The sequence below is a fragment of the Mustela nigripes genome, chromosome 2 (assembly GCF_022355385.1).
Source record: "Mustela nigripes isolate SB6536 chromosome 2, MUSNIG.SB6536, whole genome shotgun sequence".
NCBI lineage: Eukaryota > Metazoa > Chordata > Mammalia > Carnivora > Mustelidae > Mustela > Mustela nigripes.
Genome location: NC_081558.1, coordinates 15453436 through 15471626, shown reverse-complemented (window position 1 = coordinate 15471626; position 18191 = coordinate 15453436). Strand labels below are relative to the sequence as shown.

General features: G+C 48.4%; 1 protein-coding gene across 1 annotated transcript in view; it reads left to right on the top strand.

The window, feature by feature from the left end:
* CDCP1 (CUB domain containing protein 1) overlaps positions 1 to 18191 on the top strand; it is a 55499-nt gene that overhangs the window by 20389 nt on the left and 16919 nt on the right. The window contains exons 2-4 of the mRNA XM_059389547.1: positions 8562 to 8780; positions 12875 to 13237; positions 14185 to 14553. Of these exons, the coding sequence (XP_059245530.1) occupies positions 8562 to 8780; positions 12875 to 13237; positions 14185 to 14553 (951 nt within the window). The remainder of the gene's footprint in view (positions 1 to 8561; positions 8781 to 12874; positions 13238 to 14184; positions 14554 to 18191) is intronic.

Genomic DNA, 18191 nt, shown 5'->3' with positions numbered 1-18191 from the left:
TAAGCTCAAATTCAAGCGACAGTTGCAGATTATTTTGACATGATGAACGATTTCAGTAAGTGCAGGGTAACTATTTAGCCATTTTAAACAAACATCTTTGCCTGTTGATATGCCGGAGATAGCAGCTAGGACATTATATTCCGTCCTGACGGATCGGCAGTGAGAGTAAACCGTTCTCATCATGAAGTTCCTGCTGAGTGTGGGGCTCCTTGGGTGGGGCCAGCTCTGCGGAAGGGTCGTCTGTCCTTCTGGGTCCTGGCATCTAACTGCTTGGACACAGGACCTGGCCCGGCCTCTTACTAACCATATACGCCTGGACACAATTCTTAAGCTCTTAGAGCCTCAACTCCTTCGTTTGCAAAATGAGCACTCACATTAGAGCTCACTCTGTGGGATGGTGATGGGATTTAGAAATACTTTTGCCAAATACAAGCATGGAGTCTCCACATACAGACCGCTCATTGGATGTTCGTTGTAATTGTGATGGAAGCATGCCCAATGCCTAGATTCTAGAAGCTTCTCAGGCAAGGGAGACAGATTAGTTCCTGAAACAACAACTTGTGTCCTGTTCTGTTTTATGTGAATGTGAGCAATTACTTCTTCCCAGGTAGTAAGATGGGTGACTCCCTGCCATTGGTAAGACTTTCCCTTCAGCTCACCAGGATGTAAACAGACCTGGCTGAGCTGATGCCAGATGGACTTAGGGTGTCTAAACAGATGTCCCTCCTCTGCCCGCAGGCTCTGAATCTGGTGGTGTGACAGTCCGGCACTGTGTCCCCATAGGGGACCCTATTAAGTGGGTTATATTGGTGGTGATGCCCAGCCCCTGGTGTCAATCAGAAACTCTATGCACCTCCTAACAACAGCGGCACTTCCTCCCCTTCTGGTGACTTGACCTTGGCAGCTTCTTAGAGGGCAGCCCGCTGTAGGACCCGGGAGGGTGACCAGTGCAAGGGTGCTGGGGTGAAACCAGAATGCCCCCTCTGCTTCTCGTGCTCAGCAAACATGGGGAAGTAAGGTCACATCTCTGAGCTGCAAAGGGTTGCTGGAGTCCCGTGAGTCAACACAGAAGGAAAGGCTTCGATAAGCAGTGAATAGGGCCAAGCCAGGGCAGGGAAGGCGTGGAAGAGCTAAGGAGGCCTCCATGCTTGCATAACCCTGAGAGTCAAGGCCCCAGGGAGTACCTCCCTCCCCCTCATCCCCACCCAGCCCTGGGCTTTACGCGATCAGCAATAATAACAGGTAACCTTGATCGCTACCTGGCACCGTTCTAAGTAGTTTCATAGGTGTTTACTCCTTTAGTCCTTACAACAATGCCAGTCTTATCCCCATTTGCAGGGGAGGGAAGTGATGCACAGAGAAGCTAAGGAATTTGCCCAAGGAGATATAGCTGGTGAGCAGTGCAGCCAGGAATTGATCCCAAGCAGGCAGATTCTAGAATCTAAGCTCTTAACCATTATGCAAAGCTGCTAAGTTATGCTGGTTCCTGGAGTAGGGAGCCAAACGCCATGGCCACGACCATGCCCCTTCCCAGCCCGCCCCCTGCCTCTGTCTCTAGACTCTTCTAGCACATGTTCCTTGCCTTCTAGCCAAAGCAACTCCATGGAGTGGCTCCACGGGGAGCCACTTTCATCAATACCTCTGTACTTTGCACCTGCTGTGCCCTCCACCTAGCCTTCCTAACACGCATCTCACTAGCCCCGGCTGGCAAACTCCTATCTGTTTTTCAAGACCCGTCTTAAGTTATGCCTCCTATGTGAAGCCTTCCTTGACCACCACCCCTAGACAGTTAATAGCGGACCCTCTGTGTCTTAGAGTACCTCAACCCTCCTTGGTGTCTTCAAGTCGCTGACTCTCAGGTGGCGTCTGGTGGGCAGACAGGCAAATGTACTACTCAGCTTACACAAGTACAGCAACCACTTCCCGCAGGGACTAAAAGCAGGAGAGCTCATACAAGCGTTGTGAGTGTCCCCCCAGGGTGGCTGTGACATTGACCGCTGAAGCACCGTCCCCTCTCGTGTCACTTCCTCGGGCTCTCATGGTCTGAGCATCCCATGCTCTGAAGGATCACCCAGAATTTAACAAAACGTATTTTTGCAAACCTGGCGCCTAAAATCCAATCACTACTTTGGTGCTTAACCCGAAATGCAGGGATCCACTCCACGGATGAGCAACGGCAGCCTTGGCCGGTGGACTTGAGAGAGGGATGTTGACGTGCAGTGAGACCTCTTCCTAAGAAAGGACGGGGCTGTTTTGGCCAGGACTTCTTCCCCGTATAGATTTGCTTTGGAATCTGACTCCCACGCAGGCTGTGACTAGATCAGCCGCGCTGATTCACGATTATACCACTTGGCTCCTGCGTTCCGTCTCCCGAGACATCCTGGGCTCTCCTGCAGAGCATTATTCATCTTAATAAACGTCTCCTGGTGTCCAGGCTGGGCCCAGGTCCTGCTGGAAGCTGCTTGGTCCGTCTTTGGTGGATGGAGAGTAACTGGAAGCCAAGCCCCCCAGGGAACCACACCCAGAATCGAGGCAGCTGGTTCTGGCCCATCTAAGAATGTTTGAATCACTGTGTGTCGGTCTTTTGAACTTTACTTGGCAAACCGGGGCCAGATAACTTGCCTAGTGCGTGTCTGGTAGAATCCCCTTCTTTGAGTTTCTTTTCCTTGCGTGTGCTTCCCTTGAAAAGAAATAGCATGACAGGGAGAAGAAATAATAGGGACGTGTGTAGGATATCCTGTGATCCGGTGATTAATGAATGGTGAATAATGAATGGTGATTAAAACAATTGGAAATTCCCGCCTGAGAAGCCACTGGTGAGGCAGAAACTAGCAAAGTTGTCCTAATAAGGAAAGGTCGGAAGGCAGGAGAGTGAAGAAGAGAAATGTGATTCATGAGCAGCAGCTCAGAGCCTGGGAGCCTGCCCGAGCCCACAGAGCCCAGGAGCCCACGCGCTGCTTCCGCGAGGCTTGGCTTGGATTTCTTTCCCCCTGGAAGACCTCGAAATCACACTAGAATCTGGAGCGTGGTCTGAGTTTCTGTGAACCCGGGTAATTGATCTTCCAAAATATGACACCAGAGGAATACCAGACTCCTCGGGAGGCAAAAGCAAGAGATGCTGAAGGAGAAAACACCCAACCACTTTCTTTAACAGTGCATTTGTTAAGCTGACCCCGTGGGGGGTGGCCGTGGTGGTAGTGGGCAGCTGAGATTTATTCCAGTGTTGGGATTTCCAGTTTCAGGGTATGATTAATGATGGTGAGTGTAGAAGAGGAAAATGTGCAAGCAACATGTCTTTCTGACGCTCGGAGCCTCTGTGATGAGTTGTAAGTTATTTTACTCAAGCAATGAGGGTCTCTCTGCTACTGAGTGGTAGAGCTGGGGCAAGGTGGGGAAGGGGAGTCCAGAATCCAAGTATGTCCATGGTTGGATAATTAGCCTCTCACTCCCCAACTGACCCCTCTGCTAATCTATGCAAATATATGCATCATTGAGGATGAGGAGAGCAGTCCTATGCGAGATGTGTCCTTGACTGTGACCCCAGGAAACATCAGGCAAATCGATCTTTACTGATTTATAAAAGTTGCTGAGCCTGGGCTTTACTGCGCATGTGTTTTCTCTGGGTGATGTGCTGGGAAGAGAGTGGGGATTCTCCAGTCCCAGGTACTGAAGGAGAGCTATGAACCGTGGCTGGGCAGCGGAATGTGCTGGGCTGGCCGCCAGGAAGGCAGAACAAGAGGGAACACGGTGAGATGATAAAAGTACGCTCATCTGAAGTGAGCCGTTGCTCCCTTTCAACGTTTCATCTTCTTGATTTGCAAAACAAGTTAGAATGAAAATCTGGGTTATTTCGATCCAAAATAAAAAATATAAATACCAGTTAACATTAGCGATGCGTGGAGGAAGGATTGGGGTGTTCAATAACAAGTTGGGACAGTTGGCTTTCCATATGGGAAAAAATAGTAAAAGTGAATCCCTACCTCCCAGCCCAGACAAAACAAAGTGTTTCCAATACAGATTCCCAGGTCCCAGGGTGGGCGTTCCGGACCTCAGGACTTCATCTTTCTTGAAGCCCTCCAGAGACCATTTAGAAACGGGGGCACCTGGGTGGCTCAGTCAGTTGAGCATCTAACTCTTTATTTCAGCCCAGGGTCGTGGGATCAAGCCTCGTGTGGGGCTCTATGCTCAGTAGGGAATCTGCTTGGGGTTTTCTCTCTCTCTCTCTCTCTCTCTCTCTCTCCTTCTGCCCCTCCCCTGCTCTCTCTCTTTCAAGCAAATAAATAAATAAATAAATCTTAAAAACAAAAAACAAAAAGGATCCCCTGGTCTGGACTATTAACTACCTGGAGGCAGGGACTCCAGCAGTTTTTGCTGTTAAATCATTTGCTCCAGGTCTGGTCCCCTAGAACATATTATGAACCCACTGTTTATGGAATGAATACAGGATTTCCAAGATTCTAAAACAAAAACTTTTTTTTCTAAAAAGGATCATCCATTTTTCTTTGCTGTAGAACAGATTGTCACATACCCAGAATTAGTTGTAGGTACCAACCTGCCTCCAAGCACGAGGGAAAAGCTGGGGGGAGGCATCGTGGCGAGATTAGCCTTGTTCCCGAAATCTCATTTAAAGATATTTGAAAATATTACCCATACCATGAGAGAAACAAGACCCACCCCAAAATATTATTAAACCATATTTTAACTATGCTCGTGACTACTCTTTGTTTCATTTATTAAGTGCCTGCTTTGTGCAGAAACACAATCTTCCTAACACAAGTTTTTCCCTCTTTTTTGTTTATTAAGGCATAACTTACATATAATCAACTTCACCAATTTTAAGTGTGTAGGCGATGAATTTTGGCATCTGGATACAATGTATAATCCCCTCCATGGTCAAGATTCAGAATGGTTCTCGGGTCCTACAAAGGCTCCAACCCCTGCCCCCACCTCCCTGGGCAGACAACTGCTGATCTGCTTCGGATCTAACACTTTATTAAAATAACAATAAGCAGGGGCACCTGGGAGGCTCAGGTCATGATCCCTGTGTCCTGGGATCAAGCCCCACATAGGGCTCCCAGCTCAGCCAGGAGTCTGCTTCTCCCTCTTCCTCTGCCTCTCCCCCTGCTTGTGCTCTCTCTGTCTCTCTGTCTCTCAAATGAATAAATAAAATCTTTAAAAAAAAAAAAAAAAGAGTAGAGAAGAAACGGGCAACCTCACTAGCCCGGCTACAGTCCTGAGGCGATGCCACTTACTGTGACAGTGACCTAGCCCCGCCGGAGACCCGGAATTGGAGGCCACAAAGGCGCATACCACGCTTTCCAAAACTGGGTGTTCCAAGAATTTTTTGCCAATAGCGTGGTAAGACCCTTTGATGATTTCAGGAAAAGAGCACAAGGTTAGCATACACCACTTGGATATCAGTCTGATAACTGGGATATCAGTCTGATAACTGGGTTTCTGAACACAGGTCTAGCTTCATTTTAATCTGATGTCTTCAAGAACCCCTGGGCCTCCAGCACATGCGCTCGCTCTCTCTCTCTCTCTCTGAAGATTTTACATGGCTACGCTGCTTGAAGATGAAGCACTGGAGTAAATAAGCTTCTGCCTCAGAGAGTGTCTTCTCTCTCTCTGAAACTGTTAATTAAGAAGCTCAGAGCCCCGGGTTCCCACCAAGATTGATTAGCCCAGACTGAAATCCAGGGGTGATGGTATGTCTGTGAGATACTTCCAAAGACAGCCAGGCAAGAATATGGAGATGAGAGTTTTCACGGGAGCCCCTGAGAGGCTCCTGCCTTCTGCCTCCACATAGGCTTTCAGCACTGCCTAGATCCTGAACCTACCAAGGAAAAAGGCAGGGCAATTCCTGTTGTCATAAGGTAGGCAGGTGCTCACATTCTGATCATGGGCAGCAAGAACAAATGAACACGTAACACAGTGGTCTCAGTCAAAGACCTCAACAGGGGCGCCTGGGTGGCTCAGCGGTTAAGCGTCTGCCTCCGGCTCAGGTCATGATCCTGGGGTCCTGGGATCGAGCTCCACAATAGGCTCACTGCTCAGCGGGAAGCCTGCTTCTCCCTCCCCCACTCCCCCTGCTTGTGTTCCTTCTCTTGCTGTCTCTCTATCAAATAAATAAATAAAATCTTAAAAAAAAAAAAAAAAAAAGAATAGAGCAGGGAGGGACAAAAAGCAGAAAGACTGGGAATGGGAGGTGAAGGGAACTATTTAGGGAGCTGGTCAGGGAAGGCTGCTCTGAGGTGACCTTTCAGCTGAGACAGGAATACCAAAAAGAACCCAGCTGTTGCTAGAGAAAGAGCGTTTTTAGAAATCAGAACCAGCATGTGCAAAGGCCCTGGGGATGTGAAAGAGGGTAGTGTATTCAAGAAGACAAAGGAGGCCCAAACACAGTAACCAAACCAGAGAGTGGGGGTACAAGCTGAAGTTGGAGAGATTTAGACATTTTGCTCCAAAAAATGCAAACTTAAGCCGACTTGAAAGCCAAGTTGGGAAGGCAGCTGAGCTGGGGCGCCAGCATTCCAAGCCATGTGTGGCGGCCGGGCTGTAGTCAGGAATGCTGACAAAGTGGCAAAGTCACTTCTTCCTTAGGTACCGATGATCATAGACTCAGAGCTGGCCAGAAACGTAGAATTATTCTAGCCCAACCCCCTCACTTTACAAATGAAGGAACAGAGGCTCAAAGAGGGTAAAGGTCTTCCTGATAAAACAGAGAAAATGTTTGCAGTTTATTATCACAGATTGAGGGTTCAATTTCCACTACTGTAAAAAGAGCTGCGGCTGGCCAGCCTAGAGCAGAGTGAACAAGGTAGGGGAGAGGTGCCAGAGGAGGTTGACAAAAGTCCCAACATGTATCACACACAGCGGCTAGCCTAGGAAACACAGTGCACTCATACCTTCCTGTGGGAGGAAAAACACACAACTCTCATGGCAGCCAGCAGTTTTGATCAAATGAAAACACGTGGCTGGTCAAAAACTGGAAAGCAGGGGCGCCTGGGTGGCTCAGTGGGTTAAAGCCTCTGCCTTCAGCTCAGGTCATAATCCAGGGTCCTGGGATCGAGCCCCACATCGGGCTCTCTGCTCTGCAGGGAGCCTGCTTTCTCCTCTCTCTCTCTGCCTGCCTCTCTGCCTACTTGTGATCTCTGTCAAATAAATAAATAAAATCTTAAAAAAAAAAAACCAAATAACTGGAAAGCAGAGGCACCTGGATGGCTCAGATGGTTAAGCGTCTGCCTTTGGCTCAGGTCATGATTCCAGGATCCTGGGATCGAGCCCCACTTCTGGCTCCCTGCTCACCGGGGAATCTGCATCTCCCTCTCGCTCTGCCTCTCCCCCTGCTTGTGCTCCCTCTGCCTCCTTCTCTCTCTGTGTCAAATGAATAAATAGAATCTTTAAAAATAAAAAAACTGGAAAGCACTCAAATGTCCCTCAACAAGTATGTGGATAGATAAACAGGAGTTGATACAGGCAACAGAATATCACTCAGCAATAAAAAGAAACACATTATGAATCCCTGCGGGAACACGAACACGGAGTAAACTCCCAACCACGTTGAGCAAAGGAACAGGGTACAAAAGAGAACATGCTGTAGGATTCTGTTTAAATGAAGGTCTGGATCAGGCAATGGAGAGTTCTCTGGGACCAGAAGCTGAGGTTGACTATAAAGGGACATTAAAGGAACATCTAGAAGGGGTGAAGATTTTTTATACCTTGACTGTTGTGGTGGTCATGTGTACATACGTTTGTTAAAACACTTAAAATGAAAAAGAAAAGACACTTAAAATGAGTGGGCCCTTTTTAATGTATATAAATTATATCTCAATAAAGTTGATTTTAAAAAATACATTGTTAGGGGCACCTGGGTGGCCCAATTGCTTAAGCATCTGTCTTCGGCTCAGGTCATGAGCTCAGGGTCCTTGGATAGAGCCCCACATGGGACTCCCTGCTCAGTGGGGAGCCTGCTTCTCCCTCTCCCTTGCCCCCCCCCACTCATGCCAGCTCTCTCTCTCTCTCTCTCTCTTTCAAATAAATAAATAAAATCTTTTTGAAAAAATTTTCCCTGGCCTCCACTATTGCGTGTGTATATATACTGGGCCTGTGAAGCGCTCGGGTCGGGAGACAGCAGCTCTTTGCAAACAAAGACGTCCCCGGAGAGGAAGACAGTTTCTGTACGTGGACTTTGGTCTACAGTCAATATGGAGACAGGGTGTGGCAGTTCCTCTGATCACTATGTAATGCTGCACAGATGGGGTATGAACACATACTGCTCGAAACATCTAGGCTGTGGTCTAGTGTTTTTAAGTTTTAGAAAAATTCATCAAGCAAACGAGACGCGTGTCCATACCCCATCAGCAACCGGCATCTTCTTTCTCATTGGTAAGGACATCACTGTCATATTACATCACCCCCCGCACCCCTTCTCAGATCTGGAGGGAGGGAACAAAGATGTCAAAGAGAGCATACTTCCTGCACCAGTGGAAGGGGACAGCAGCAATTTGGGAGACCTAAATAAATCATCCTGCTCACTCCATTTTTCTTTCCTCCTCCAGGAGTTTCTGAGATTGCCCTGCCGCACGGAAGTGGCATTACGGTTTTCATAAAGCCTGGGACCTCACCCCTGGGACCCCCGCCACTGAAGCCCTGTTACATCAGTAGTTCTAAAAAACATAAAACCTCATTGACCATCAAATCTGGAGAAAAAGAGGTCTTTTTCTTCACCTGCCATGACCCAGAGAAGCACTTTATCATTGAGATCCAGAAGAATATTGGTAAGTACATACTCACCAATGTTTGGCCTCCCTGCCACTGTTTTGGGGACGGGGGAAATGCCTCTAATGCTGAAACTCACACTTTTTAGCTGTAATGTGGCTGCTGGTGGTTCTCAGCCCTTTACACAGGTTACATTGTTGAAGATCCAAAATAGCTCTAGGAGAAACTCACAAAGACCTTGACTTGCCTAAGATAGCATAGCTATTAAGTAGAAGCAGGGCAAGAACCCAAGTGCTCTGCAGAGCATTGTGCCACACTGTTTCTTGACAGAGCTATAGATCTTCCTTCAGGTCTGGAATGCTCCAGCAGATGTGCTAAGTTTAAAGTGTTTGAACTAAAGCTTGAAAGCTAATTTAATTCAGATTTAAACTAATTAAATTCTAAGCTAAAATTTTGCTGACAAGGAGCAGAAAGCAAGGGAGCGGGAAGGCAAAGAAATTGGAGGGACCCCTGGGTGGCCCATCGATGGAGTTCGAGACTCTTGATCTTGGGATTGTAGGGTCGAGTCCCACATTGGGTATAGAGGTTACTGTAAAAATCTTAAAAGAAAGAAAGGAAAGAAGGGAGGAAGGAAGGGAAAGAAATTGGACAGCTGGGTACATAAGGCTGGGGAGGTGGGTCCTAGAGGCACAGTGGGGAAAACAGCAGCTTTGAGGCCTAAGGGAGCTGGGTCTGGCTTCAAGCTTCAGGCTTCTGATCATGTGAGCTCATCACGTGGCTTTAAATGAGTCACTTAACTGTTTTGTGATTCGGTGTTTTCTTCTATAAAATAAGAGTCAATGTACCAACCAGCAGGGCTCTTTTGAGGGTGAGATAAACTAATGGCCTAAAAATGTTTGACACACAAGGTAACAAACTGCAGCTATGTGGGACTCTTGTTATTCTTCATCATTTGAACTTGGGATGGGAAGGAGATTGACACAAGATATAAGCACCAGGCAGAGAGAATTAAATGTAGAACTTCCTAATTGCTTTAAGGTGGGCATGCCGACTAGTAGCCTAGATGTAGTAAGATCAAGGAGAACATGATTTGGGACCCCATCAAAGCCATACTCAGAAAATTTATTTTGCTTTTCATTGAAAATAAATAAATCAGACAATAGATAAGCAAGAAAAGGGAGTAAAATAAACCTTGGGAAGAAGTTCAGAAAACCGAAAGGAGGGCGTCTAGGTGGCTCCGTCCGTTAAGTGTCTGATCCTAGAGTCCTAGAGTCAGTCAGTTAAGTGTCTGATCCTAGATGCAGCCCCGTGGCAGGCTCCCTGCTCAGTGGGGAGCCTCAAATAAATAAAATCTTTAAAAAGAAAGAGAAATTAAAGTACTTACCAGCAGCTTTAAATCTAAATCTGGGGACACCTGGGTGGCTCACCTGGTTGGACGACTGCCTTCGGCTCAGGTCATGATCCTGGAGTCCTGGGATCGAATCCCAGCATCGGGCTCCCAGCTCCACGGGGAGTCTGCATCTCTTTCTGACCTTCTCCTCACTCATGCTCTCTCTCACTGTCTCTCTCTCAAATAAATAGATAAAATCTTTTTAAAAAAATTTTTTACGGGGCGCCTGGGTGGCTCAGTGGGTTAAGCTGCTGCCTTCGGCTCGGGTCATGATCTCAGGGTCCTGCGATAGAACCCCTCATTGGGCTCTCTGCTCAGTAGGGAGCCTGCTTCCCCCTCTCTCTCTGCCTGCCCCTCTGCCTATTTGTGATCTCTCTCTCTCTGTCAAATAAATAAAGCCTTTAAAAAAAAACAAAAACAACTGCATCTGATAACTAAAACTAAGGCACTGTTCTCTATAAAGACTAATTAAATAGACAAATCTCTGACTATTCCCCTGGAAAAAAAAGAAAGAGAACATACAGATACACAGTATTGAAAGGATAAATGTTGACTGAATGACATTTACAGAGACGATTTCTAAAATAGGCTATGCAAAACATTATGATAATAAGTGTGAAAATATGAATAAAAGGACTAATTTGGGGGACAAATGCAATGAGCCAGATTGACTCTGATGAAGTTAGGAGATCTAAATAAATAAATAACCAAGGAGAAGTTTGGAAACCGTGTCCAAGACGGAAGAAAGCAGGGTTTGGGTCAGTTAGACATGGTTTCATAGAGAATCCTATAAAGTTTTAAGGAGAAGATAAGTTCTTATATTTAAACCATTCCAGAGGAGGGCTGGCAAATCTTTTCTGAGAAAGGCTGGATAGTAAATCTCAGATTGTCTCCAAACCAACCGCTTGAGCTCTGCTGTGACAGGAGGAAATAACCACAAATAGGGAAACATGGACAGTGATGTCCCACATGTTTATGCTTGGTGGCCAGGATAGGGCTGGGCTGGTCCCATGAACTGTGATTTGGTGACCCCTGTCCTAGAGCACAGAAAGAAGTGAATTTTCATAGTTGATGTAATAAGATTCTTACAAACCTAATATCAAAATGTACCAGGGCGCTAAAACGAAGCAAAACACAAAACCCTCACTGTCTAAAGAGGGTTAAGAGATCCCATGAGAGCCCAGCAGGAGCCAATCCATGTGGCCCTGGGCACATTGGAGGTGTGGCTGGAAACCCCTGAGAGGACTGGCTTTTTTTTTTTTTTCCGAGATTTTATTTATTCATTTGAGAGAGAGAGAGCATGAGCAGGGGGGAGGGGCAGAGGGAGAAGCAGACTCCCTGCTGACCTAGGAGCCGGGACGTGAGACTCAATCTCAGGACCCAGGGATCACGACCTGAGCTGAAGGCAGATGCTTAACCGACTGAGCCATCCAGGTGCCCCAGAGATGGCTTGATATAATGGAGTTTCACTGAGCTCCTGAAAATAGTTCCTGTCTTTACCTCTACACAGAATTTAGCTTTAGCTACCTTCGTTGCCTTTTCATCTCACCCCGTTTCATAGGTAAGGCAGCACGATGTGTTGGCAAAAACTCGGGTGGACCAAACACAAGCCTGGGCTTTCGTCCTGGGATTGCATGCGCTGCAAACAGGCTTGTCGCCCAGACTCCAGGACCGCCTTGCAAAACTGAGAGTTCAGGCAGGAATGACCTCGGAGGTCTTAGCCAGCTCTGAAATTCTCCTGTGATCCCACTTTGCGTTGGTGGTCCTTTCAGACACCCCACTGGAGCGGCACTAGGGGTGGGGAGAGTTCCTGTTCCAGAGGCCAGAAGCCACTGCGCCTTTAGGATGCCCTGCACCAGACACAGCAAAGTCTCCCTTTTCTGAGTGGCTTCTATCACTTCTTCTACGGGCTCATTTTCTCCTTAAGAGTAATGTTTCTTGCTTCGTTTCAAAAGGCTGAGGAAACAAGATACATCAAAGGATGTCATTAGCTGTTTGCCTATTAAAAAAAAAAAAAAAAATTCAACGGCACTGGTCGTAAAACAGCAGCATGACAGCCCCGAGGCAGAATGATAACTGTGCCTCCGGGTTCCAGCCGTGAAGGGGGTTGTAAGTTCCGAGTACTCGGTATATTGATGGAAAAACCAGTCTTAAAAGGCTGAGCTCAGCACTGTGCCTTCACAACTATGAGACTGTGACTAACTCAGACCCAGGGGAACATGGGTATCCCAGAGTCCAGGTTCCATTGCAAAGGGCCCCCATCTGGCTTACTAAGTCTGGAAAACACAGTCGTTAGGAGATATCTTGCGTCTGGTTCTCTGGAAGCAGAGCCTGATGCGGGGATTCTTCAGTCATCTGTCCAGAGGGTGCCCTTGGAGCGAGGAAGCCGTGAGAACATAGAGCCAAGGGAGGAAGCAAATGAAGTGTGATTTTAGCTGAAGTGTAGCCACAGGCTGATGTGGGCATTGCCAGGCTGTGTCCCTTAAAACAAGGACGTCAGGGTTTTTCACCCCTACCTTGGGGAATAGTGATTGGCTGTGGGCTGCTACCTACCCTGGGAGGGGAGGAGATGCAGTTGGTCCCTTCAGTTGGGTCTCTGGCCCAAGGGGGTTCCCCGCAGCCCCCCAGCTTCCCCTCCAGCACCCATATGGCCAGGAGATCGTGCCTTTGCCTGGTAAGGGAGGCGAGGGCAGGCAGCGTCTGCTCCAGGGGTCAGGAGAGGTCCTGTTGGTGACCAAACTTGCTTTTGTGACTGTGTTTCAGACTGCATGTCAGGCCCCTGTCCGTTTGGGGATGTCCAGCTTCAGCCCTCAATATCGACGCTGCCCACCCTCAACAGAACCTTCATCTGGGACGTCAAAGCTCACAAGAGCATTGGTCTAGAGCTGCAGTTCTCCATCCCTCGCCTGAGGCAGATTGGGCCCGGGGAGAGCTGTCCAGACGGAGTCACTCACTCCATCAGTGGCCGCATTGATGCCACCACAGTCAAGATCGGGACCTTCTGCAGCAACGGCACGGTGTCCCGCATCAAAATGCAAGAAGGGGTGAAAATGGCCTTACACTTGCCCTGGTTCCACAACCGGAACTTCTCCGGCTTCAGCATCGCAAACCGGTCTTCTATAAAACGTAAGCGCGCCCTCCATCTCTGCCGCCCCCCACTCCACACTCCCCCCGCCCGTCAGTTTGGCCCAGGCTGAAACCTACAAACCCCACCCCCTGTTCTAGGTCTGGAGCAGATGTCCGCACTATTGTATGATTCCCCCTGAATTCCTCCAAGGAAGATCCCACTCTTCTGGAGGTGGTGCAGATCCCCTGGTGTGAACCCAGCCTTCTCCATTAAGCAAACTGCGTGGCCACTCTCTTTCCTTGGTCTTTTGTGCCCCTGAGGTTTGTTTTCAAACAGGAAGTGGGATGGATCTACAGACCTCCTCCCTCGATTACCTCATTGTTGATTCTTTTGTCCCATCTTCGAGCCCTTTCACATTTCCCGTAATTGTACCCTTGGTGTGCTGGAGCCAGTTCATACCCGTTCATGACAGCTGGTGGTTGAACATTCAGGAATTTTGTGAGCTGATGCTAAACAGAGCCCATTCATAGAAATAAAACGGTATAAACTTACAGTGAGGATAACTTCATTTAGATGCTCAAAACTCATCACCTCCTAATTATTTTGCTGCATTTGACTGTTACCCATACCCTTGAGATTATTGATATCGATCATACCTCTGTGGCCAAAATGCCATACAGACGGGCAAACTACTGCCCGTCTGCTCCAAACTCCACATTCATATCCTGTTGGTGGCTTGAAATCAGCCCTGGTGGGAGTATTCACAGCAAGGAAATGGGCAGACACTACAAATTAGGGCTTTGATTTTTCCTCCTGCTGGGTCGGTCCTTCAACATTTAGTCACCCACCCCAGATGTATCCTTATCTGGGAATAAGACCACACCCAGAGTTCAGTCGCTGAGGGTCGCTCTCACAGCTTCCTTACCCTGCTGCCTTTCCGGCAGGGTTAGGGTCTGGGACAGGGTCTAATCGCCTCCTGTTCTCGTCTGGGTCTGACTCCCGACAGGACTGTGCATCATAGAATCTGTGTTTGAGGGTGAAGGCTCGGCAACGCTGATGTCTGCCAACTACCCAGATGGCTTCCCCGAGGACGAGCTCATGACTTGGCAGTTTGTCATCCCCGCGCACCTGCGGGCGAGCGTCTCCTTCCTCCACTTCAATGTCTCCAACTGCGAGAAGAAGGAGGAGCGGGTCGAGTACTACATCCCGGGCTCCACCACCAACCCTGAGGTGTTCAGGCTGGAGGACAAGCAGCCCGGGAACATGGCCGGGAACTTCAACCTCTCTCTGCAGGGCTGTGACCAAGATGCCCAAAACCCAGGGGTCCTCCGGCTGCAGTTTCAAGTTTTGGTCCAACATCCACAAAATGAAAGCAGTAAGTGAGCCCCAATTTCCTTTCCCCGCTCCTCCTCCAGCTCCTTCTTTCGTTCCTGGGTAGTCTACGTGGCGTGAGGTCCCTTTCCTATTTTTCTTCCGTGGCTTTGGGCACATTTGGACTCTGGACTTCAGAAGAGTTTCAGGAAGTGTGTTGCCAGGCAGTGAAACAGGCTCATGGGTGAATGCCTGGCATGGTCTCCATTTCAACACAGTAAGAAGCAAATGGGAAATTGCAGGCTATTTTTTTAAACAAAGGGGTTGGAAGGTTACTTTTACTTTCTTTTTTTTTTTTTTTTTTTTTGGAGAGAGAGAGCATGAGCTGTGGGGAGATGGTCAGGAGGAATGAGAAAATCTTAACCAGGTTCCACACCCAGCACAGAGCTTGATGTGGGGCTCCATCTCGTGACCTGAGTGAAAGAACTGGACATTTAACTGACTGAGCCCCCCAGGCATTCCCAGAAGGTTACTTTCTAGATCACCTGTCTTGACCCTCCGTGTGAATCAGAATGGCACCAGGACCGTCGGCTGGTGGACCCTGTTTAATTGGCCGAGTGTCCCGTACCATGCACACACACACTCCGTGCCGAGCCTTGACCTAAGCACACCACTTAGTCTCAGCTAAGCCTTAGTACAACCTTATACGGGAGGCAGGAATTATCCTCAATTACATGAAAAAACAGGAGGTTCAGAGACCGTTTAGAACTAGCCCGACGTTATGCAGCTTGTCAGGAACTGAGCAAACCTCAGAACCCAGAGCCCGTGCTCTGGGTCACTCTGAACCCCGGCTGTGTTGATGAGAACGAGGTTGCTCATCCCTTTACACACATCACACATTTACTGAGATGCCGTGAACCCAGAAAAGGTGCATCAGGGCCAGGACTAGGACAAAGTGCCCGGCATGCAACACAGAAGGAGGCACCCCTTCTGAGACGGAGGTGCTCCCCCTCAGGGTGCTGTACGTACAAAGTCAACCCCTGAGGGCGAGTGCTTCCTTGAACTTGGCTCCATGGGGGGCAGTGTAGATATTGAAACCAAAGGTCCGAGAGGAGTTCAGAGTGGCTGTTCCTGGGGCCTATCAGCTGGAGTCTATGAAGGACCAAGGGTATGACTGGTTGTCTTGAGCCTGTGACATGGTCTCAGGAGTTCTGTCCCAAAGGACTGATTCTCAGCCTGTTTTGATCAGTATTTACCTCCGGGAAGTAGACGGAGCCAGGCAGAAATGGTTAAGTGGCAACATGACGTTTATTTCAGTAGAGCTGATCAACATCTGGAAAGCCACCGTGTGGGACCCACCCCAGGGGCTGCCCCTTGGATGCTGCCTGGGGAATACCCTCTGGGTTTTTCCGGAAGCTGCAGCCCCAGCATGACCTAAGATGCCTTTTGATTTACAATAACCGTATAGATGGCATCACTGAGTGCGTGTGTGTCGGCCAACACATTTTTGTGATTCCACTGTCACAACTGCATCATCGCAATGTTGAAAACAGCCATGTAAACATCTGGAGATGGTGTGGGTTTGAGTTTAGGAGACCAAGGGATTTGATTGTCTTTTGTTTATGCTGATTTATTGCATTGCCTGGAACAAGAGCTCAGTTGGTTTCCGCAACTCATCAAATTGTTAAACCGACTTTAGCCAAACCACAACCCAGAAGAGGTTTGCAGGAGGTCCTGGAAACTCCCAGGACTTCAAGGCCGGAAGCGCACGGCAGGTTGGCAGGAATTCCAGGAGGACACTCATGGCAGAGCCTGGCACGTTCCAGCATACTGGAGTGGCCCAGATGGTTGGTGCCCCTCATTGCCACCGTCAGGGGCTCTATGTGTTGTTTCTGCTCTTTCTTGGCCTTGAAATGAGAAAGAGGAAGGTTTGGGGTGGGGAGATGCTTCAGGAGATTGAGTGCCTTGGTTAGAAGCCTCTGCCTTTCCTTCCTGTGAGAGTGTGGAGGGAGGCAAACCTCCTGCGGCTGGTCCGCCAATGGAGGCCTCCCTCCTGCTGCCCAGGCCAGGGTTTCTTGCCCCTTTATTGTCCCCCTTTGTCCCCAGCAGAAGAAACAACCGTCCAAGCCAAAGCCACGACTCCAAGTGCGCTTGTGGGGGCGGGGTTTGCATTCATCACACACCATGATGTCGATCTGTCTGCACATCTGGGTCCCCCTGAATTCCTCCCAATCAGGAATTTGTTTTATTCCTCCGTCTTCCCACACCCACCACGGTTTCTGGCACATTCCAGGCCCTTTGTAAGTCTTTATCCTAATCTGAGGCAACCCAAAGTGGCCCAAGAACCGGAGGCACCATCCAATGGCACAGCCCATCGGAAGGGGCAGGTGGATATGCCTCGGTGGGGGCATCCAGGAGAGTGGCTGTCCCAGGAATCCCAGGAAGCCAGATGAGGGGAAGAGTGTGAGAAAGAAAAGCAGGAGACCTTCTCAAGCCTAGAGACTGGCTGTCAACAGCAGCCACGCAAAGCCAAAGCCTCAGCAAGAGCAGCGGCAGCCATCAGAGCCCCGGCCGGCGCCCAGGACCCTCATCCTACCCTCCACAGCAGGACTTGACCACAGTGGGCCCACATTGCCAAAAAAAAAAAAAAAAAGATATAAAAATATAAACGATCTCTAAAGGTAGGAAGCTGAGATATTACCTTGAACCTAATTGTCTGCTCCCCAAATCCCTGCTGTCAACCCTCTCGCTACTTTGTTGTGTTTTTTTTTTATTTTTGTTTTTTGTTTTTTAAGATTTTGTCTATTTTTTGAGAGAGAGAGAGCATGAGCAAGGGGGAGCAGGGAGCCTGATGCAGGGCTCCATCCCAGGACCCCTGGATCATGACCTGAGCTAAAGGCAGACACTTAACTGACTGAGCCACCCTCCTTTGCTCAAGATTATCGGATAGGCAGGCGCCTGGGCTCCCTGCTCAGCGGGAAGCCTGCTTCTCCCTCTCCCACTCCCCCTCCTTATGTTCCCTCTCTTCCTGTGTCTCTATCAAGTAAATAAATAAAATCTTTTTTAAAAAATAAAATAATAAGGGGCACCTGGGTGGCTCAGTGGGTTAAGCCTCTGCCTTCGGCTCAGGTCATGATCCCAGGGTCCTGGGATCGAGCCCCACATCGGGCTTTCTGCTCTGCAGGTAGCCTGCTTCCTCCTCTCTCTCTGCCTGCCTCTCTGCCTACTTGTGATCTCTGTCAGATAAATAAAGAAAAAATCTTAAAAAAATAAATAAATAAAATAAAATAATAATATTTTAAAAAATATATCAGATAGGCTCAAACTAGACCCAGAGTAGACTAGGAGAAGCCCTCCAGGGGTGTCTTTCCATGGCTTGACCACAGACATGCTATGAGGAATGTGGGCTGCCCTGGGCCTGCTGTGACCATGTTTGTGAGCACTGACCACTTAGGCTGCCCAAAGCACACAGCTCAGATTGGTTCAAGAGCTCGACTCACATTCATCTCTACCGAACAAATCTTGTTTTTCAGTGTTCCATTTTGCACTCTCTTCTTTATTTTTTAATTTTTTTGATAGTACAATACAGCTGACCCTTGAACAACGTGGGTTTGAACTGCATGGGTCCACTTATACACAGATTTTTTTTTTCCAATAAATACAATATGATACTGTAAAAGGATTTTCTCCTTAAGATTTTCT